Source organism: Thamnophis elegans, chromosome 15, assembly GCF_009769535.1.
Source record: "Thamnophis elegans isolate rThaEle1 chromosome 15, rThaEle1.pri, whole genome shotgun sequence".
NCBI classification, from domain to species: Eukaryota; Metazoa; Chordata; class Lepidosauria; order Squamata; family Colubridae; genus Thamnophis; species Thamnophis elegans.
In genome coordinates this window covers 7,587,980-7,610,660 of record NC_045555.1, presented here as the reverse complement: position 1 = coordinate 7,610,660, position 22,681 = coordinate 7,587,980, and the positions used below count along the sequence as shown (strand labels likewise).

Genomic DNA, 22,681 nt, shown 5'->3' with positions numbered 1-22,681 from the left:
CGGCAGCAGCTGATCCCGGAGGGGGCGGGGCCTGGGCTCGCGGAGGCTGCCGGGAGAAGTAGTCCTAGCGGAGCCGACTCAGAGGTCCGCCCCCCTCGCGCTCCCCTCTCCCAGCAGTGCGACGCCGCTGGCCCTGAAGGGCATTAGCAGCCCGCCCCAGGCCTACACTGGTTCCTATATAGGGCTTTTAAATCACCACAGCACTGCCTCATTTTTTTTCAACCTTTCTCATCTTTCTTTCTTTAAAAAGATTATTATTATATTATATTATATTATTATTATACAGCTTTCTTCATTTTACATCACAGTTTCAGCTTTGCAACAATTCTATACAGGTTTATATCCAGTTTTTTAAAATTTATATATACTATTACGTATACATTAGAATAGAATAAGGAATAGAATAAAAATATTATATTTTTCTTCCCTCCCCCTATTCTATTTATTCTAATTCTGTCCTATATTCTATTCTATTCCTTATTCCATTCCATAATTCAATTCTAATACCTTCCATTCTATTTATTCTAATTTTATCCTATATTCTATTCCTTATTCCATAATTCTATTCTATTCTAATACCTACTCCACTCCATTCTATTTATTCTAATTCTATCCTATATTCTATTCTATTCCATAATTCTAATTTATTCCTTATTCCATTCCATAATTCTATTCTAATATCTATTCCATTGCATTCTATTTATTCTAATTCTATCCTATATTCTATTCTATTCCTTATTCCATAATTCAATTCTAATACCTTCCATTCTATTTATTCTAATTTTATCCTATATTCTATTCTAATACCTACTCCACTCCATTCTATTTATTCTAATTCTATCCTATATTCTATTCTATTCCTTATTCCATAATTCTATTCCATTCCAATACCTATTCCATTCCATTTATTCTATCCTATATTATATTCCCTATTCCATTCCATAATTCAGTTCTTTCCATTCTATTTATTCTAATTTTACCCTATATTCTATTCTATTCTAATACCTACTCCACTCCATTGTATTTGTTCTAATTCTATCCTATTCTATTCCTTATTCCATAATTCTATTCTATTCCTTATTCCATTCCATAATTCAATTCAATTCTAATACTTTCCATTCTATTTATTCTAATTTTATCCTATATTCTATTCTATTTTATTCCCATTCATGTTCTGTTGTATATTTTATTCTATTCTTCTATCCTATCCCTGCTCTTATTCCTTTTCTAAGCTGGTGGAGGAGAACTCACATTTCTCTTCACCAAATTGTGTAACAAATTATGTACCAAGTCAAAACAAACAATCTTGAGGGCAAGCCGGCATGCTGTGTGGATCCCGACCTCATTTTTATGTACACCACCATGGATGGTCCCCTAAAGCAACTCCTAATTACGAACTTAAGTGGCTAACTTGTGGCATTCCAACTCTTGCTCCCGTGTCCTTGCAAATGGCTACAAGACCTTTCCACCCGTGAACGCCCCTTCCCCTCTCTGAGGGGGGAGTCTTCTCCTTGCTTTCGTACATAAATAAAGGTAAAAGTTCCCCTTGCACATATGTGCTAGTCATTCCCGACTCTAGGGGGTGGTGCTCATCTCTGTTTCAAAGCCGAAGAGCCAGCGCTGTCCGAAGACGTCTCCGTGGTCATGTGGCCGGCATGACTCGACGCCCAAAGGAGCATGGAACGCTGTTCCCTTCCCACCAAAGGTAGTTCCTATTTTTCCACTTGCATTTTTTACATGCTTTCGAACAGCTAAGTTGGCAGAAGCTGGGACAAGTCACGGGAGCTCACTCCATTACGCGGCGCTAGGGATTCAAACCGCTGACCTTTTTGACAAGCTCAGCTTCTTAGCGCCTGAGCCACCGCCTCCCCTTACATAAATAAAGAGGTGTTAATCTACTTTTCCAGATTTGGGCAAGGCGTATTTTTACAGACTTATTCGCTGTTCGTTCAAGGACGTCGTTGCTGAAGGAATACAGGCTGTGCGTGAACTGAAGAAAGGGGGGGGGGTTAGTCAGAAGGAAAGTTGACCCACTGGGCTTCTAGCTCACCCACCCCCCAACACACACACACACCTCGGGGTCTTTTGAGGCCAGTGCAGAGAAGCCTTGGCAGCGAAGCCTGAACCAAACAGAGGGGGGAAAGGAGAGGAACAAAGTAGCAAACTGATTTTTTTTTTAATTAGTCTTTACAGGTTTCGCTGTACAATTCCACACAAGCAAGGGGTGGAATCTGTGACCTCACTGAAACCCCAGCTATAAATTACATCCCCACCCACCCACCCACCCCAGCAGGAAGGCAGGCTCCGCGCAAGGGGGAAGCAGCTAGCCGTGGGCTGCCTTCTCTTTGTACGTGGCCATCATCTTCTTGATTTCAGCAATTGCCTTCCCGGGATTCAGGCCCTAAGGAAGAGAAAAGGAAGGGGAAGGGAGGGTTTGGTGAGCACAGTTCTGGCCCTGGCTCGGCTCACCCTCGCTCGAGGCAGCCGGCTCCCATCCCAGGTGGGGGACCTGGTCCCAAGCACCCACCTTGGGGCAGGCCTGCGTGCAGTTCATGATGGTGTGGCAGCGGTAGAGGGAGAAAGGGTCCTCCAGTTGGGCCAAGCGCTCCTCCGTGTAGTCGTCCCGGGAGTCGATCATCCAGCGGTAGGCCTGAGGGAGCAGCCGCTCTTGGGAAGGATCCGCTTTTCCTCTCTCTCCCCCCCACCCCCCCACTGCCTCCCGGGCCTTAGAGCAGAGGCCCACCTCCCCATCCAGCGCCTGCTGAGACAGCGGCCAGCCAAGGGGCAGGGGGAGAGGGGTCTTTTGCCAGCGGCCCCCGTTACCTGCATGAGGACGGCTGGGCCAAGGTACTTGTCCGCGTTCCACCAGTAACTGGGGCAGCTGGTGCTGCAGCAAGCGCAAAGGATGCACTCGTAGAGCCCGTCCTGGGAGAGAGAGATAGAGAGAGAGACGCCTCGTGAAGGAGAGGAATTCCCTGAAGAGGCAGACAGTGCGACCCCTGTAGCCCACCAGCCTCTCTCCTTTCCCCCCTTCTCTCTCTCTCTCTCTCCCTTCTTCTCTTTTCCCTCTTCTTTTTCCCTTCTCTCCTCTCTCCTCTTTTTGCGTTCCCGTCTCCCTCTCCTTCTCTCTTTTCCCTTCTCCTTTCCCCCTCTCCTTTTTTCCCTTCTCTCCTCTCCCTCCTTCTCTTTTTGCGTTCCCTCCTCCCCCTTTCCTTCTCTCTTTTCCCATCTCTCCTTCTCCTTTCCCCTCTCCTTCTTTTTCCTCTTTTTTCCCTTCTCTCTCCCTCCTTCTCTTTTTCTGTTCCCCCCTCCCTCTCCTATCCCCCTCTCCTTCTCTCTTTTCCCTTCTCTGTCCTCTTCCCTCCTTCTCTCTCCCTCTCCTCTTTTTCTCTTTCCCCCTTCCCCTTCTCTCCTCTCCTTCCCCTCTCCTTTTTCTGTCTTTATCCCCTCTCCTTCTCTCCTTTTTCCCTTCTCTCTCCTCTCTCCCTCTCCTTCCCCCCATCTTTTTCCTCTTTTTTCCATTCTCTCCTTTCCCCCCTCTCTCTTCTCCCTTTTCCCTGCTCTCTTCCCCCTTATTTTTTTCCTCTCCTTTTTCCCTTCTCCCCCTCCTTCTGTCTCTTTTCCCCTCTCCTTCTATCCTTCCCCCTTTTCCCTTTCCTCTCCTCTCTTCCCTCTCCTGTCTCACTTTTTCCCTTCTCTCTCTCCTTTCCCCCCTCCTTCTGTCTCTTTTCCCCTCTCCTTCTATCCTTTCCCACCCTCTCCTCTGTCTCCCCTCTCTCTCTCCTCCCATTTTCCCTTCTCTCCCCCCTTTTCATTCTCTCCCCCCTCCTTCTCTGTCTCTTTCCTCTCTCCTTTTTGCCTTCTCTCTCTCTCTCTCTCTCCTCTCCACCCACCCCAGGGGTAAAGCAGCCTCCCTCCTTCCCTGCTTTTTATCATGCAGCCCCTTTCGTGATGCTAAGGAAACTGTTTTAGGGTCGGCCTGGGCAGACCAGGATGCACTTCGAAATCCAACGCTGGCCACACATTGGGGGAGCACATTCCAGCATTTGGCTATTCCCGAGAAGAGGGGAGGAGGAAAAAGTGCCCTCTTATCCATCATGGGGTTTTGGTGAGGCACCGAGGAGCTATAAGGGCCAGCCAGGAGAGGCAGCAGCTCTCCAAAACAGCAGTGACCGCTGAGCGCTGCTTTCAGCTAAAAGAGGCAGGAAGGAAACGGCAATGACCAGCTTATCCCGATCTTCTATGGACTGGAAATACTGCTCTTTGCCCTGGTTGGACTCATCCTTCTTCTTGAGGTAAGGCTGGATAGCTTTGTATTGGGCGTAGAAGTTGCTCAGGTCCTGAAGGAGGGAGAAGGAAGACAGCCTGAGTTTACACATGGCATCGAGCTCTTTTTAAAAAAAAAAAAACATATTTTAATTTCCATTTTCATAACATACAATCACATGTATACTATACATAGCCAGTATCATATAGTAATAAATAATGATTACATCAGTTCCTCTTGTCATCAACGCCCCCCAAAAAGATAAAAGCCCATTGTTAGCTCTTCTGCTCTCCATACACCTCTTTCTTCTACCTCTCTCCTACTTCCTATCTTCCCTCCATCATCCTTTCCTGCTCTACTTCCCCTTCCCTTCTCCTTCTCCTCTCTCTACATTCCACTTCTCCTTATCCTCACCCTCCTCATCTTCCCTCCTTACCCTCTCCTCTCCCTCTCTTCCCATCTCCCTTCTGTTTCCCACTCTTCCTCTCATTGGTGTATTTCCGCTTCTGAGCAAACTCCAATCTATGTTGATAGTATTTGTACTTCCATAACAATATACTTAACATATCGTAGTTTTAAGAAAAAATAAGAGAAAACAGTATACATGTGCAATCATATTACATTAAAGTCTAACACCCCTCGTAAAACCTCCCTCCCTCCTACCCAATAAGAGCATCAAGCTCTTATTGAAGGGAAACGGCTTTTGGAATAATAGCAGTAGCCCTTTCACACAAGCCCAAAATTTGAGAGAGAACTTTTGCAAGATGTTTTATAGATGGCATTTAGACCCTAAAAAACTGGCCTGTATGTATCCAAATTTACAACCTAAATGCTGGAGATGTGATTGTCTCGATGCTACATATTATCATATATGGTGGACTTGTAAAAAGGTAAAAGCATTTTGGATAAAAATATGGTGGATTATGCAAAATGTTCTTTAAAAAAGGATAAAGTTTACCCCTCAGTCATTCCTGTTAGGTATAATTACTGATTGTACCGTTATAGAGACTAACTTGATTTTGCATTTAATAACGACAGCAAGACTGTTGGTGGCGCAATACTGGAAGAAGGAAGATTTGCCTACTATTCAAGAATGGACATTAAAAGTAACAAACTTAGCAAAGATGGCTAAAATATCAGCATATTTCAAGGACCACTCAAATGAGAAATATAAACTGGAGTGGAGAAGATGGATTGACTATATTCAAAATAAATACGGGACTAAGAAATTCCAGATAGTTTATGACTGAAGAAGCAAGGAATGATATAATCTGTTTAGAGTTAGCCTAACAAAAGAGGAGTTAAAGCTCAAATGAAAAATGATACTAACTTTCTTTAAATTTATTTTAGAACATCTTTGTTAAAGATTTATACCCTGTATTTGTTCTGGGAAGTCGGGGGGGGGGGGGGGGGAGGTTGGATTCGGGTGGGGGTGGGGAGGTAAATATTTGTAAAAGCTTTTTTTTTTCCAAAAATTTTCAGTTAAAAAAAAAGCAATACCCCTTAGACTTATATACCCCTTCACAGTGCTTCACAGCCCTCTCTAAGCAGTTTAAAGAGTCAACCTATTTTGCCCCTCAACAATCTGGATCCTGACCTTGAAAAGGCTGAATCAACCTTGAGCCAGTGAGGATCGAACTCCTGGCAGTGAGCAGAATTAGCCTGCAATACTGCAATCTAATTGCTGTGCCACCACGGCTCTTGTGAATAAGCTGTGATTGAGGATTGATGTAAAAGGTAGCTTGCAAGTACAGCATCTCATATGTACCATGCTAAGCCAAAACTACACGACCCATTCAGGCTAAGCACGATGGGAGGCAACAAGTATAATTGTCTAGCTGGAGGTGAAGGCTGCCTGGCACAAAACAGAACACACACTTTCCGTGAAAATATCTACCGACCCCTCGCATCCTGGACATAAATTGTTTCAACTTCTACCCTCAAAATGACTCTATAGGGCACTGCACACCAAGACAACTAGACACAAGGACAGTTTTTTCCCCCAAACGCCATCACTTTGCTAAACAACTCATTCCCACAACACTGTCAAATTACCTACTAAGACGGTATTACTATTCTTCTCATCCTTCCTATTACCTGTCTCCTCTCACTTATGACTATAACCATGTTGCTTGTATCTCTTACCATTTATATAATTTTATTTGTTTCCTACTATGATTTGATTGCCTATTTATTAACCTGTGACTATCACTGTGTTGAACGTATCTGAGTCTTTTTTTTTTCAATTCAAGTTCTTTAATTTGCATATCAAGAGTACTCAAGTACAATTTGACATTTTAAAAAATAGTAATTTGGTATTAAGTACAAAATAAATATGGCATCTACAGACTCCAACTGATTGCAGTCTGTGAAATAAATTGGTCCATTTTTGGCAGTCATGCCAATTACTTATCAATGAACCAAGGGGAAAAACTATGAAACAAATTATGCCTGAACAAGAAGTCCTGCTCACAATTATGATGCTTTAAATCTCATTTAGATTTAAACAGACTGATAAACAGAGACTTGTATGCTTTAAAAATCAAAACTGGCTTATTCATATAGGAATCAGGATGGGCAGCAAAATTCATTTGCTGATTTCTCCTTTTACACATCAATCTTCAGTTATTTTGAACGTATCTGAGTCTTGATGAATATTTTTTTTTCTTTTTAGGCACACTGAGAGCATATGCACCAAAGGCAAATTCCTTGTTTGTCCAATCACACTTGGCCAATAAAGAATTCTATCCTATCCTATCCTACTCTATACAGGGCGGGGCATAACCTTTTCCTAGGGGGTCACAGCAAGATCGACAGCAGTTTACAACTTCCGCGACACCTCATTTTAAAGCCCATAAAAAACTGAATTGAATGAGCTATTAAATGTTAAATTTGCTTTAAGAATGGCTGGAAAATTCGATTCGGAAGAACAAAGGATCATTGACAGAATAAAATGCATTGCCTTTCGAGAGGCTCGCGATGCTGGAGCGACGTTTATCAATCGAAAATGGATTGCAAACAAATTGAAACGTCATCCGGATTGGGTTACTGATAATTGGAACAAAACAGCCCAAGAATGTTTCACAAAATTTGGAGAAGGGCGTCCTCTGCAATTGTCCCAAGAAAGCAAAGCCATCATTGCAACTGGCAGTCGCAAACAACGAAAAGGAAACCGAAAAGTGGCCCAAGAAATCCTTCAAATTCGTGGAAAACGAGTTGATCAAAGGACAATCGGCCGATATCGAGAACGAGAAGGTTTGAAGCCATTCCACGTCATTTGCAAACCATTGAAAACTCAAACACATGTTCAAGATCGGCTTTGGTTGTGCGATTGGTTGTCTGAATGGACCGAGGAAGATTTTCTTCATTTGGCGCCATCTGACGAATTCTTCGTTTATGCCATTCGAAAACCGAATTTCCAGAACGATCGAATTTGGGCTAAAGACGTCGACGACATCGCCAAACATGAACGATATCGACAAATCGTTCGCAATCCGACTTGCATCGGGATTTTCGTCATTTTCACAGCCAAGAAACTGCATTGGGTTTTGAAGGATAAAGGGGAATCCTGGGATGGCAGTTATTTCCGTGAGAAAATTTTATTGGAGAATGTCATTCCATTTCTCAGTGATCCAGACAATGTCTTGGTGGTTGGTGAGGCTGTCTTTCTTCATGACAAAGCTCCTTGCATGCGTGCAAATGCGACTCAGCAATTGTTAAAGGAAAACAATGTCGAATTTTGGGGCAATGACGTCTGGCCGGGAAATTCGCCAGATCTCAATCCGGCAGAGAACATTGGGGCCATAATTAAGGATGAAGTGGAAGCTCTGATGATTCAGGAGCAAGGTCAAAATCGATATTCGGTTGAAACTTTGAGAATGAATTTGGAAACTGTGTTGAAAAATCTGGAAAATCGAACGGAACCGTTTGAAGATTTGTTGTGTTCTTATCCACCTCGTTTGAATGCTGTTCGAAGGGCTAATGGTGGTCATACTGACTATTAAATCGTGTCAATAAACTCAGTTTTTGATGGGCTTTCTAATGGTGTATGAATTATTTGTGTTGTTATTACAAGTGTTGCTGTGACCCCCTAGGAAAAGGTTATGCCCCGCCCTGTATTCTACTCTATTTTCTATACATTCTATTCTATTCTATATTCTATTCTAGACTATATTCTATTCTATTTTCTATTCTACTTACATTCTATTCTACTCTAGTCTATACTCTATTCTATTTTCTATTCTACTCTGCATTCTATTCTATTCTACTCTATATTCTATACTATATGCTATTCTATTTTCTATTCTACTCTACATTCTATTCTATTCTACGTTCTATTCTACTCTATATTCTGTTCTATTTTCTATTCTACTCTACTATTCTATTCTACTCTACTGTACTCTACTCAGCTCTACTCTACATTCTATTCTATTCTACATTCTATTCTACGCTACTCTATATTCTATTCTACTCTACTCTATACATTCTATTCTATTGTACTCTACTCTACCCTACTCTATATTCTATTCTACTCCACATTTTATTCTATTCTACTGTACTCTACATTCTATTCTACGCTACTCTATATTCTATTCTATTCTACTCTACCCTACTCTACATTCTATTCTATTCTACTCTACTCTGCTCTACATTCTATTCTACTTTACTCTATTCTGCCAGTGCCCTTCTCCTGGCTCTAGGCCCATTGGTGACGATGGTGGTGGAACCCAGGATCCCCCTGCAGAAGCCAGATGGCCAGAACATCTGGATGACTGGTACGGGGAAATCGTGTTGAGATCCAGGCTGCCGTCCCCGGTAAGAAAGGCAGGCGGAGGGTTGACTGAGCACGGCCAGCCCACGATAGAGGCTCTGCAAACCGAGGGCCCCCAACACATCCCCTTCTCATCCGCCTTGGGGAGACCATCCGTTCCCTGGACTTACCGGCACGAGGTCTTTCACCACATACATGTGAGGGAGAGGGTAGATTTTAGTGACCTTGTTGAGATCGGTGTCAATCCTCTTGGTACAAGCCAGAGTGTTCCCTCCATTGATGTTCATGGCACATGAGCCACAAATGCCTGGGGGGGGGGGGGGGGAAGAGAGACAGAGAACGGAGCTTTCCAAGAGGAAAAAGGAAGCTTTTTGAGATGGCGGTCAAACCTGCAGGCTCCTCTTCCTCCTCCGGACCGCAAAGGAGGCCACTCTTACCTTCTCTGCAGGACCGGCGGAAAGTCAGGGTGGAATCCATTTCGTTCTTGATCTTGATCAAAGCATCGAGAATCATCGGGCCACATCTGGAAGAGGAGAACCCGCTAGCTGTCAGAAAGTGCCAGCCCCTCTTCCCCCCAACCCCCCAGGGGCTGTTTTAGGATTAGGATTTTGAGATTAGGCAAACTATTCCATTGGTGGATTGTTCTCCCTGTCAGAAATTTCCAGGTTGAATCTCTCTCCTTGTTCAATTTTTATCCATTATTATTCTTTCTCTGCCCTTCGGGTCCTTTGGAAAATAGCTTGACTCCCTTCCTCTCTGTGGCAGCCCCTCAAGTATTGGAAGGCTGCTATCCTGTCTCCCCTGGTCCTTCTCTTCACAAGACTAGCCATGCCCAGTTCATGCAACCATTCATTGTATGTTTTAGCCTCCAGTCCCCTCATCCTCTGTTGCCTCTTCTCTGTACTTTTTCTAGAGATTTCTAGATTTGCTAACCTACAAGTTTACGGTCTGCGTTCAGCCCCGTTGTGTTAGGAAGCTGAGGGGCTGGCCTGCCCTGCGGAATAAGGATAGCGGTTTTGCATCCGGCAGACGCCTCCGCCCCTTCAGGAAGGGGGGAAACTCACTTGTTTCCCTCCCCCATGTTTGATTTGTTTTATTTATATCACTTTCCATTTCCATCAAAGAGTGTGTAATCTGGGTAGTTATTTCAACATTTCATAATCCACATATTTGTTATTATACTCATCACAATAACGTTAATAATATAACTATAAGGTAAAGGTTCTCCTTGCACACACGTGCTGGTCATTCCCGACTCTAGGGGGCGGTGTTTATCTCCATTTCAAAGCCGAAGGGCCAGCGCTGTCCAAAGATGTCTCTGTGGTCATGTGGCCGGCATGACTCAACACCAAAGGCGCACGGAGAGCGCTGTTACCTTACCAGCAAAGGTGGTCCCTATTTTTCTACTTGCATTTTTACCTGCTTTCAAACTGCTTGGTTGGCAGAAGCTGGGACAAGTCACTCCGTTACACGGCGCTAGGGATTTGAACCGCCAACCTTTCTGATTGACAGGCTCAGCATCTTAGCCACCGAGCCATCGCCTCCCTATTATAACTATATATTATTATAATTACAATAATACCTAACTTCTTCATCACCAATTTTCTCTCCACGTTAGGGCCACTCACTTGTTGAGGTCCATCTCGTAGGTCTGCATGCGAGGCTTCTCTCCCAGGTTGTCCGGGCTCCACCGGTAGACGGCGAACCTCTTCAGCCGCGGGGACGCCTCCGTAGCCGGCGATGTAGCCGGCCCGGCGTGAGCTCTGCGGCGGATCTGCGAGAGAGACACCCAGCGAGGCGGAGGGGAAGCAGGGGGGTCGGACTAGATGACCTCCAAGGTCCCTTCCAACTCTGCTACCTTAGCCGGCGCCCGAGCAGAGCCGGAGCGAGGACTAGACGTCCTCACTGAGGACTAGAAGTTTGAGAAGTCCGAGCCCGAAGCCGGAGAGCGTCCCTTTCCCACCCCCGCCGATCCGTCCTGCGCCCCTCGCTCACCTGAAACAGCGCCGCGCCGCCCCTTCCTCTCGCCGCCCCCCAACCCGCCGCCGCCGTCCCGATCAGCGCCATCCCGCGCCCTCTGGGTGACGATCCCGCGTCCTTTCGGAGTGTGGAAAGGGACGCGACTGCAGCTGCTTCCGTGTTCTCCCGCGTAAGCCGTCCCCTACTTCCGGTTCAATTCCCTCCCCAGCATGGCCGAACCTCGCTTCCTATCCTGCCGTGAAAGCGGTCCCCCCACTCCCCACTTCCTCACTGAGCTTCCCCAAATGGCCGAGGTTTATTTTTCCGAGCCTGCTTCAAGTCCTGCTCATTCCAGCGCGGCCCGTTCCTCGGCCTCCGTGGCCGCAGCCCTAGCGGACCCGCTAAGTCAGCAAAGAATCTCGCTGCCTGTCCTTCCGCGAAAGCGGTCCCCCGCCCACTTCCGGTTCTTCATTGAACTCCCCAAATGCCCGAGGTTTAATTTTCCAAGCCTGCTTCAAGTCCCGCTGCTTCCGACGCCCCACCCCGCTTTCCTCGGCCTTCGTGGCCGCAACCCTAGCGGGCCCGGTCAGTCAGCAAAGAAAGGGGTATTACGGAGCCGCCGCCCCTTTGGCCGACCGTGCCACTCATTATGGCCCCTAACATGGTGGATGGAACTTCTGAGCCGGTGGTGATGGAACGTAGCTTCGGGAGACTGAGTCTCTTTGCGCTACTTCGCGCAACTGCAAGCCCAAGCGGCAGTGTAGGCGTCGTTCGGCCTCCGCCGCAGACTTCGGGTTCTTTTCAGAGGGCAGCAGCCGACTGCAACCCTACGACTTGGGGGACAGCAGAGTGTTAGAACGGTTGTGGCACACGTTTTTTTCGCTGTATATGAAGCAACGTGCTCGCTTTATGATGCTGTTTGACCCTCCTTGTGACACGTGCCCCGTATTGTTCTGGGGTTCAGACTGCGGGAAACGAGTTGTATTGTGTTTACAGAAATGTTTTGTTTCTAAAATCATGAGCTAGGCTGAAGCCTGATAATTGTACATAGGAGCTAAGATTAGAGGCCTTTGCTATGCTAGAACCCGGCCATAACCAGAATGTACTGATATATTAGCTCAGTGTTTCTCAACCTTGGCAACTTGAAGATGTCCGGACTTCAACTCCCAGAATTCCCCAGCCAGCATTTGCTTCAACTCCCAGAATTCCCCAGCCAGCATCTTCAAGTTCCCAAGGTTGAGAAACACTGTGTTAGCTACTCTAAAGCAGGGATGTCCACATTTGGGAACTTTTAAGATTTGTGGACTTCAACTCCCAGAATTCCCAAGGCTTATTCGTAAATAAAGGCAGGGGGGAGATAGAATTAAAATAGTGGGAGATGTAATGTATTCATTTTGGACACTTTGGATAGGTTGTGACATCATAATTACTAAGCCAATGAAGAAGAGGTAGGAGGCAAATTTGTAGCTGCACTAGGGAATATGAAGCAAATGTATTGATGATTTAGGGCCGTGATGGCGAACCTATGTCACGCGTGCCACAGGAGGCATGGGAAGCCATTTGTTAGGGCACGCGAGACGTGCCCTGTCAGCTCTTTCGGCATTCATTTTTGGGAACGGACTTCCGGTTTGCGCATTGGGCCATTTCTCTCCCTCTGGAGCACTGTTTCTCAGCTGGCTGGGGAATTCTGGGAGTTGAAGTCCACAGGGCTTAAAGTTGCCAAGGTTGAGAAGCACTGCTCTGGAGGCTTCAGGGAAGTCTCCTGAAGTCTCTCGAGGGCAAAAAACAGCCCTATGTGTGGGTAAAGCGGAAGTTCGGGAAAGTGACTTCCAGGTTGCCCGTAGGGCCATTTTTCGCCTTCCAGAGCCTTTAGGGAAGTCTCCTGAAGGCTCCGGAGGAAGAAAAACAGCCCTACAGGCTAATTGGAAGTTTGGGAAAGTAACTGAACTTTCCTGTAGGGTACGATTTGCCTGTAGGGCTGTTTTTCATCCTCGGGAGGCTTCAGATGGCTTCCCTAAAGGGAGGGCCTCGGGAGGGGGGACTCAGGGGGGGGAAGCTGTTTTCGCCCTTCCCAGGCTCCTAGAAAGCCTCTGGAGCCTGGGGAGGGTGGAAAACAGGTCTATCACGCAGCAAAAGCAAGGTGGTGGTGGGTCATACTTGCATGTGTACGGAGGTGGGGGTGGAGTTTGTATGCATGGTATTATGGTTGTGGCCATGCCCTCGCCTGATCCCCCTGCACTTCCCCCGCATTTGCCATGCAATGGGGAAAAGGTTAGCCCTCCCTGATTTAAGGTGTTTCCACTGTACCTGCGTGTGCGTGGTTGACCCGCTTTGCAAAGTGAAGAGTAAAATTACCATTGTTTTCTCTTGGGAAGTCTTGGCTGCTGATTGTTTATTTCTAAACTAGACAACGAATCCAACAAGTCAAATAGGAAGACATGCTATGCAACGGTGTCAGGTTGAAAAGTAAGTCTCCTTGCAGCAAGGAGAGTCACAGGGAAGGTCCTCACCCATCCAGGTCTGGCTTTGAGAGTAAGGAGCTCAACCACCCTGAGGCAGGTGCAAGAAGGCCATGGGACAATTCCGGAATTTAACAGAAAATTAACTTTATTAAAGATGCCAAAAAAAACCAAAGTTTTCACAATGAACACTATGATGACTCAGGGCGTGGCACAAAGGCAACACAACCAGGGAATCGGTATGAGTCCCTTTATTAATACCAGCTGTGTCCCGTTTACTCTCAGGCCTGGAAAAAATCTTTCCCACAAACCTGTAACAGTCTTTGGCTGAAATTACTCCAGTCCAAACGTTGTAAGCAGAAAACTTCCAAGTATGAATCCAACCAGACAAGATAAGGTAATTAATCTGGCAGGTCAAGCAAGATAAGGAGTTCCAGAAGTGAAGTAGCATGTCAGTAACAAAGTTAACACAAGATGAACTCCGCATTTGTTCCCAACAACCGCCCCTCCCATCCCATTTGCCTCTCCTTTAAACTCCATCCCCAGGTGTGCCTTATGAAGGGAATGGGGGGGAGGCATCTGGCTGGGAATTTGTCCCCCATTTCTTGACTCTGACCTCCACTCCCAGCATGGAGAGATCATCCTGAAATGCAATGAAGGGGATGTTGTCATGTTCTACATCACCCGCAGCCACATGGGCTTCCTGACTGCCATCTGCTTCACGATGGCATTCCTGGCCAGAAATCTGTCTGGGGCCTTCAACTAAGCCAAGCTGATCACCTTCAGCATGCTGGTCTTCTGCAGTGTCTGGGTGACTTTTGTGCCTACCTATTTGAGCACCAAAAGGGAAGTAGTACATGGAGGCTGTGCAAATCTTCTCCATCCTGGCCTCCATTGCTGGTTTGCTGAGCTTCATCTTCATCCCTAAGTGCTACATTATCTCTCTGACCTGAACATAAATGAGCAGCTAACAACCAGAAAAAAAGTGAGCAACATTGGTCAACCTTGGTCAATGGTGGTCAGTATTGGTTAACAGATATCAACAGAGTTCAACAGAGATCAATGTTGATTCATGGTGGTCAACATTGGTCAACAAAAGTCAACAATGGTCAACAGTGGTCAAGCAAGGTAAATAGTGGCCAACAATAGTCAACAGTGGTCAACCAAGGTCAACTATGGTCCATATTGGTCAACATAGATCACACAGTGGTCAACAGTGGTCAATATAGTTCAACTTTATTCAACATTGATCAACTATTGTCAACAGTGGTCAACACTGATCAATAGTGGGGAATCATGATCAACAGTAATCAACATGTTAATGGTGGTCAATGGTGGTCAACATTGATGAAAAGTAGTTATCATTAGTCAACAGTGGTCAATGCATTTAACTGTGGTCAACATTGGTCAGTTGTGGTCAACCAAGGTCAGCAACAGTCAAACAAGATCAACTGAGGACAACGCAGATCAAACTGGCTCAATATAAATGAAAAGTCAAGAAAAGTAAATGTAGGTCAATAAAGGTCAACATATATGAAAAAGCTCATCAGTGGTAAAGAGTGGTCAACCTTGAATGGCTCGGCAATTATTTCCATGACTGCGCTCCGGCCAGGTTGTGAACCAGCCCAGTGAGACCAGCCCTTTGGAAAATCCCACCTGTCCTGGGTGGTGTGTTTTCTGGTAGAGAGGAGGTGGCTTTCTCTTCAGAGTGTGCCAGGTGATCTTTAGAGAGACACTTTTCTTCTCTGCTCCTGCAATGTTTCTTTTGGCCCTGGCAAGCTTTTCATTCAAAATGTTTTATGTCTACCTAGATTTCATTAGAGCACCTTTTCCATAGTTGTGTTGTGGTCGGCTGATGGACGATGGAGCTGGCAATAAGAATCGGAGAGAGAGGAAGTTGAGGAGAAACATGGGCCAGTCCTGGGAGCTGAAGAAAACCCAGACAAGGACTGTGCGTCAGAGGCAGAGAGCAACAACAACAACAACAAAAAAACAGGAACAACTGGACCAAACAAAACCATGGTGGAGTCTTGCATGACCCTCAGGAAGTTGAGCGAGTAGGCCTTTCCAGGGACGGCTGGATTTGATAGAGGCAGAGATAAGGAGGGAAAGGAGAGGGGAGGGGAGAGGGAGGGAAAGGAAGGGGGAGGGGAGAAAGGGAAAATGGGGGAAGGAAGGACAAGAAGGGGAGGGGGAGGAAGAGGAGGGGAGGGGAGGGGGAGGGGGAGGGGGAAGGGAAGGGGAGAGGAGGGGGAAGGGGAAGGAGAGGGGGAGGGAGGAGGAGGGGGGAGGGGAGGGGGAAGGAATGGGGAGGGGAGGGGAGAGGAGGGGGAGGGGGAGGGGAAGGGGAAAGGGAGGGGGAGGGGAAGGGGGAGGGGATTAGGAAGAGAGGGGAGGGGAGGAGGAGAAGGGAGGAGGGAAAGGAGGGAGGAGGAGGGAAAGGCGGGGGAGGAATAGGTGATGGGAGTAGGGAGCAGGGAAAGCAGGAGGAGAGGGAGAAGGAAGAAGAGGAAGTGATGGTGAAGAAGAGGATGTGATGAGGATGATAAGGAAGATGATGATGAGGTGGTGCTAAAGGAGAGAGGAAGAAGAGAAGGAGAAAGAAAAGAATGAGAAGGAGGAGAATGGAGGAAGGAGAAGAAGAAGAATGAGGACCAGTAGGAAGGAGGAGAAGAGGAAGGTGAGAGATGGAGAAGGGGAAAGAAAGGGGGAGGAGGAGGGGGAGGAAGGAGAAGAAGAATGAGAAGGAGGGATGAGGAGGAGAAGAAGGAGGAGAAAGGAGAAGGAGGAGGAGGAAGGAGAAGAAGAAAAAGCTGAGGGAAGGAGGGGGAGAAGGAGAAGGATGGAGAGAGGGAAGAGAGGAAGTAGGAAGGACAGGAAGAGATAAAGGAGGAGGGGGAGGAGGTGTGGGAGGAGGGGGAAGGAGAGGGAGAAGGAAGAAGAGGCTGTGCTGGTGGAGAAGATGGGAATGTGATGATAAGGAGGAAAAGGAGGAGGTGGTGGAAGAGGGGAGAGGAAGAGGGGAAGGAGAAAGGAAAAAAGAAGACAAGAGAAGGAGGAGTGGAAGGGGGAGCAGGAGGGAGAAGGAAGAAAAAGGAGGAGGAGGAAAAGGAAGGAGAAGAAGGAAGAGGAAAGTGAAGGAGGAGAAGAAAAATGAAGGGGAGGAAGGAGGAGGAAAGAGGAGAAGAATGAGGAGGAGGAGGAAGAGAAGGGGAGGAGGAAAGGAGGGAAAGAGGGAAGGGGAAAAAGAGGGTAAGGGGAGGAGGGAGAGGAGAAAGGGGTGGGGAGGAGGGGGAGAGGGGAAGGAAAGGGGAAGAGGGAAACAGGGAGGGGTGGGATGGGAAGGGGAAGGGAGGGGGTGGGGAGGGGATGGGATGAGGGGTGGGGAGGGGAGGGGGAGGGGGAGGGCAGGGGACGGGGACGGGTGGGAAAGGGAGGGGAGGGGTGGGGATGGGGAAGGGGAGGGGAAGGGGAGGAAAGGGAGGGAGAGGGGACAGGAAGGAAGGGGGAGGAGGAAGGGGAAGGGGGGAGGAGGAGGGGGAGGGGAGGAGGAGGCTACCCGAAGCTCCCGGAAGATGTTTCCTTCGATGGTTTCCTCGGGAGCTTCTCCAAGTCCTCCTCCTGGTCCTCTCCTTTCCCTCGTGATGTCCCTCACCATGGTGGTCTGGTGAGGGATTCTCTTGCCCTGGAAGGATCAGAAGGGAAGATTTAATAGCCGGTCTTCAAATGTGGCCTCCCCAGTCTAATATTCAGCTATCCCCCCTCCCCCCTCCTGCCTAAGGGCTCCGCACCTCCTCAGCCGGTCCCTGAAGGTCTTCGTTAGGAAGGTGTTCTCCCCGCTCAACCTCCGGTTTTCCTGCCGAAGTGTCTCCACTTCGGCCTTGAGGGCCACGCGTTCCTCCACCATGGTCTCGAACATGATGGCATTCCTGTAAATTATGAAGAGAAAGAGGAGAAATTATGGATGGATGGATGGATGGATGGATGGATTCTTCTATAAATTTCTTACCTATCCAGTTGTTCCTGCAGCTTTTTGGTTAGAATGAGGAGCTCCCTTTTCTCCCCAGCTTGCTCCAGAACTCTGCAGAGGAGGCTCCGATATTCCTCCTTCTCAAATTTGAGGGATTCCTCCAATTCCATGATTCTGTAAAAGAGGAAGACAAGAGCGAAATTAGCTCCCTCTGGTTTTCCCTCAAACCATCCAACCTATTTAAAATAAAAACTGCCTAAAACTCCCTTCCCCTTCCTTGCTAAGTGGTTTAGCTTTACCCTTTAGCCCAAGTCAGGGCTGCTACCAGAGAATGTCTCACCTCCTCTCCTTCTTCTCAAGGTCTCTGCAGAGTTCTGGGGTCTTATTAGCAAGCTGGGGATCCATTTTCTGGAGCTCCTCATTCTTCCTCCTCCTTCTGCTGCTGCAAAGAGAAAGACCAGAGAGAAATTAGCCCCTGTTTTTCTCACTTGAAGCATCAAACCTTTTCTTCAGTCCAGGGCCCATTAAGAGAGACTGGGCCATCCTATCTACAAGGCTGATCCTGGCTGGGGACAAGGGAGGGGGAGGAACCGGCTGCAACCCCCCAAAACACCCCCAGGCATGGCGGGGGCCGAGGGAAATGGCAGAGGCCGGATTGCATGTGAGGGTTTGTGTAATGTGGCCCAAAGGATAAAAGAAAGACGATTCTGGATTGTATCAACAGATTTCATACTTGCTTCCTTGTACTTCTTGACAAATGAATGAATGAATGAATAAATAAAATCTAACCAAATGAAATGCAATGGTGAAAAAAATAAGGTTCTACCTTTAGGCAAGAAAAACAAAATGCACAGGTACAGTATAGGTGGTACCTGGCTCAATAGTAGTAACTGGGAGAGGCATCTTGGAGTCCTAGTGGACAACCGTTTAAATAGGAGCCAGCCGTGTGCAGCAGCTGCCAAATAAGCCAACCCAGTTCTAGGCTGCATCCGGAGAGGGATAGAATCAGATCAAGTGAAGTGTTGATTCCACTTTATAAGGCCTTGGGGAGGCCACACTTGGAATCCTGCATCCAGTTTTGGCCACTAAGATGTAAAAAAGGTGTTGAGACTCTAGAAAGAAGCAACGTAGAACGGAGGAGAAATTTCCTAACAGTTAGAATGTAGACTTACGTGATGTCCTCTCTCTTTAACGTCCTCGGTGGTTCCCAACCTGGGGTTTCCAAGGTCTGGAAAAGTTTTTTAAAAAGCAGGTGTGAATAAACTGATATATCCTCTCACTCACCTTCCACTATCCCCACCCTCACACTGAGCTTTTGCGTGTCCTATTATGATATGCTCAGTAATGGACACTCAAAAGCTTCCCCCGAAGATTTAAATTGCTTACCTGAGGGGGGCAGGGGGTGTTGGACCGCTGCGGGGGACACCCTGGCTCTATCGGGGGCAAGTGGCCCCCACGGGATGTTATTCGCTGAAAAACAAAGGAAGATGATGAGGTCATTTGGGCTGAGCCCAGAGAAATCCCTCCAGCCCAGTTAACCCCAATGAGCCATGTTTACCTTCATGGCTCATCTCCTACCTAGTCTTGTGGCTATAGGTTACCTACCTCAGGGTGTCCCCATGGCCCAAGGGAGGGCTGTATCTCTGGAACCACTGGAAAAAAAAAACAGACTTCTTTAAATACACAAACTTATTAACCATCATCTTCCTGTCAAATATTAGGTGCCAGCTGATACTTCTGGCACCTAAACTCTTCACAATTGCTGCTAATGCTAAGAAGATAGTAAATCTATTGTTTCTAATTGTCTCCTACCTTGATTGTTGGGCCTGAGCCGCCTTTTCATTCGTTGAAAGTAGTTACCTGCCATCTTCCAGGACAAATGGCAGGTAAATGAGCCAGGACAGCCCAGTCAAGGTTTATGACATGTGCTGAGAAAGCTTCCTGACATATTATAATAACTATTGGTACCTAGAAGATAAAGTACTAGCATGAACATTTGATTAGGAAAAAAAGAAGATAGATTTTGGGGTGGGTGAGGACACCTCTGGGCTTTCTCTAGAAGGGAGACTTCCTGCTGCCCTCCATGCCCTCTGCCCCCTCCCCCAAAAGACAAAGGGCCAACAGTGGAGGAGAAGACATTCTGAGCAAGGGAGGAAGGGCTTGGATCTCTGCCCTGCTGACCTTTTCAGAGGTCTTTTTCTCTGGAGTTTTTGGGTTCCTCTCATGGAGGCGGGGGGGGGGTCCTAGGCAGGCAGAGAGTCGTTGGAATGTACCATCTCATGACAGTCTTAGGGTTTTTTGTGTGTTAACGGCCATGATCTTCCTGAGGGAGCAGCCCAGAAAATGTGTCTGAGGCCTCCTCCTCTAGAATAGGATAGGATAGGATAGGATAGAATAGAATAGAGAATAGAAGAGAAGAGAATAGAGCTGGAAGGGACACTCAAGGTCTTCTAGTCCAGCCCTCTGCTCAAGCAGGAGAACCTAGATCATCTCAGACAAGGACTGTCTGGTCTCTTCTTCAAAACCTCCAGTGAAGGAGCCCCCACAACTTCTGGAGGCGACTTCTGTTCCACTGGTGAATTCTCCTCACTGGTTGGAGGTTTCTCCTTAATTCCAGGGTGCTTCTCCCTTTCTTTAGTTTCCATCCGTTGTTCCTTGTTTTGCATCTGGTGCTTCGGAGAATAATTTGTCCCCTTCTTCTTTGTGGCAGCCTCTCAAATGCTGGAATGATGCTATCGTGTCACCCCTAATTCTTCTATTCTTTGGACTAGCCAGACCCAAAATCTGCAGCCGTTCTTCCTATGGTTTAGTCTCCAGGCCTTTGAGCATCTTAGTTGCTCTTCCCTGAACTTTTTCCAGGGTCTCAACATCTTATGGGGTCCCAATTGGTTGCAGGATTCCCGTATTCTATTGAGGGAAGGAGCCTCCGCTTTGGCACAAATGGACCCCTTCACTCCTCTCTCCAGCCATCGATTCTCCTTGTCCAAAATGTGGGTTTCCTGTCCACTCTGAGCCCCCATCACAACCAACGCAGGGATCTCCTTTCTTTGGGGCTCCTTTCCCACTCGATCCAATGATGGCCAGGAAAGATCGGATGCTCCTCAGGAGCCCCAGGAAGGGATCCCAGAAGAAAGGGGGCAGGAAGCACCTCAGAGCATCTCCAGGGCAATTATGGAGGAAGAGAGCAGGAGAGATTCTGCTTCTCTCTTTCTGAGGCTGGTGGGAAACTGGGAATGTCTGAATGTCATCTTTGAATCCAAAGATGGTTTCCGATTTCACTGTCTCTGTGGCTCACTTTTCCCACTGCTCTTACAAGGTCAGGGAATGGTCGGATAGGAGTCCTCATTACACCGTTAGATGAATTAAAAAAGCATAAATTGTCTAATTTCCCTTTTCAAATTTTTCTAAATTGCTAATTTTAATGTTTTTTCAAATTTTGGTTTTTTGTTAGGAAAGAAACAGTGGGACGTCACCTGACCATGCCTTGCAACTGCCCCCACTGGCTTCCACATTGACTTTGCCTGTTGGAAGCCCCTGAGAAGATTGCGCTTGGTCACCACGTAACCCTGGGATGCTGCAACTATTGTCAGTGTGAGTCAGTTGCCAAGTGCCTGGATTGCGATCACGTGAGTGCAGGGACACAAACGCCCTTCTTCTAAGTGGCCCTTTTCAGCTTTCTCATAACTTTCCACCTTTGTTAAATGACTGTTTATAAGTCAAGGACAGCCTGTATTGCAGACATTCAGAGTATCACAGAATGTAAGTTGTGAAAGGCCCCTTCACGATCATCTAGTCCAACCCTCTACCCCGTGCAGGAACGCAAGGCCACAAATGCACTATTCACATAGACGGCTCTCTCAATCTTATATTTTAATAGGCTTTTCTTTATTTTTATCAGGATGAGAATAATTCCAAGCCAAATCTGATGTCCTTGCAAGGAACTGGACGTCACCTGGAAGGAGAGTTATATCCAGCTCCATTGGGACCTCAACGTCAGGAGGAACAGCAGGCACGCGGGCAAGAGGAGAAGACATTTCAGTGCTTGATGGGTGGAAAAAGGAGGAGGAGATCCCTCACTTACCATCAAAGGATCCCCTCAGAGGGGAAATCATCTCAAGCCATGGAGTGTGGAGCTCTACTAAAGTCTTTGGTTGAATAGCTTGAAGAGATGTTTCCAGCCATTTCTGCACATTTCAATGAGACGTTTCCATCCCTTTTTCTTGGAGAAGACTTCTGGATGCATCCAGCCAACCAGATGGAACCTCCAGGACCTTCCTTTTGAAGGATGACCAGGAATGCCAGAAGCCATCCTGCCAGGAAGTCTCTTGGAGGCTCAGAAGAAGCCTCTCTCGGGCTTCACAGAGAAGCCATCCCTGGACATTTTGCCTGGATTCTGTGGGTTTCTTCGCTTTGAGGTTCTCCACAGAAGCTTCCAGCCATTCCTTCTCCAGTTTACATGGCAACATTGGAGATTTCATGTCTTCAAGAGGTTGTCTCTTGTCTTCTGGTTTTGTAATGTTTTTCTTGTGATTCTTTTGGACTCTGTTCTTTTAGGTGGTATCAGCTGGTCTCTGTACATCAGTCACCCTCAGGTCACTCTACTTGAAGCTCCTGGCAGATGTTTCAATCGATGTTCAGATTGTTCAGAAACATTTCCCTTCTTTAAGTCCTCCTCCTGGTCCTCTCCTTTACCGGGTGATGTCTCTCACCATGGTGGTCTGGTGAGGGATTCTCTTGCCCTGGAAGAATCAGAAGGGAAGATTTAATAGCAGGTCTTCAAATGTGGCCTCTCCAGTCTAATTGTCTGCGTTTCCTCCATCCTCCATCCTGCCTAAGGGCTTCTCACCTCCTCAGCACTTCCCTGAAGATCTTGATGATGTTAGCCTTCTCCTTGCTCAGCTTCCGGGTTTCCTGCTGAAGTTTCTCCACTTTGGCCTTGAGGGCCACGCATTCCTCCACCATGGTCTCGAACATCATCGAATTCCTGTAAATTATGAAGAGAAAGATAAAAATTAGTTCTATCTGGATGATAGATAGATAGATAGATAGATAGATGGATGGATGGATGGATGGATGGATGGATGGATGGATGGATGGATTCTATAAATTTCTTACCTGTCCAGTTGTTCCTGCAGCTTTTTGTTTTGAATGAGGAGCTCCCTTTTCTCCCCAGCTTGCTCCAGAACTCTGCAGAGGAGGCTCCGATATTCCTCCTTCTCACATCTAAGTTGTTCCTCCAATTCCATGATTCTGTA

General features: G+C 47.0%; 1 protein-coding gene across 1 annotated transcript; it reads right to left on the bottom strand.

Annotated features, from left to right (window-relative positions):
• Positions 1-2,157: 2,157 nt before the first annotated feature.
• SDHB (succinate dehydrogenase complex iron sulfur subunit B) lies at positions 2,158-11,172 on the bottom strand. The gene is made up of 8 exons (XM_032232300.1): positions 11,034-11,172; positions 10,667-10,812; positions 9,476-9,561; positions 9,209-9,345; positions 4,224-4,340; positions 2,824-2,925; positions 2,528-2,650; positions 2,158-2,401 (listed from the first exon to the last, which is right to left on the bottom strand). Exons 1-8 carry the CDS (start codon positions 11,103-11,105, stop codon positions 2,324-2,326), a joined length of 861 nt encoding a protein of 286 aa, XP_032088191.1. The 5' UTR covers positions 11,106-11,172; the 3' UTR covers positions 2,158-2,323.
• Between the last annotated feature and the right edge of the window lie 11,509 nt (positions 11,173-22,681).

Coding starts and splice junctions, on each gene's coding strand:
- SDHB (XM_032232300.1), bottom strand. CDS start 11,105: ATGGCGCTGATCGGGACGGCGGCGGCGGGTTGGGGGGCGGCGAGAGGA. Junction 10,813..11,033: donor GCGGCGCGGCGCTGTTTCAG/GTGAGCGAGGGG, acceptor TCTCTCTCGCAG/ATCCGCCGCAGAGCTCACGC. Junction 9,562..10,666: donor TACGAGATGGACCTCAACAA/GTGAGTGGCCCT, acceptor CTCCTCTTCCAG/ATGTGGCCCGATGATTCTCG.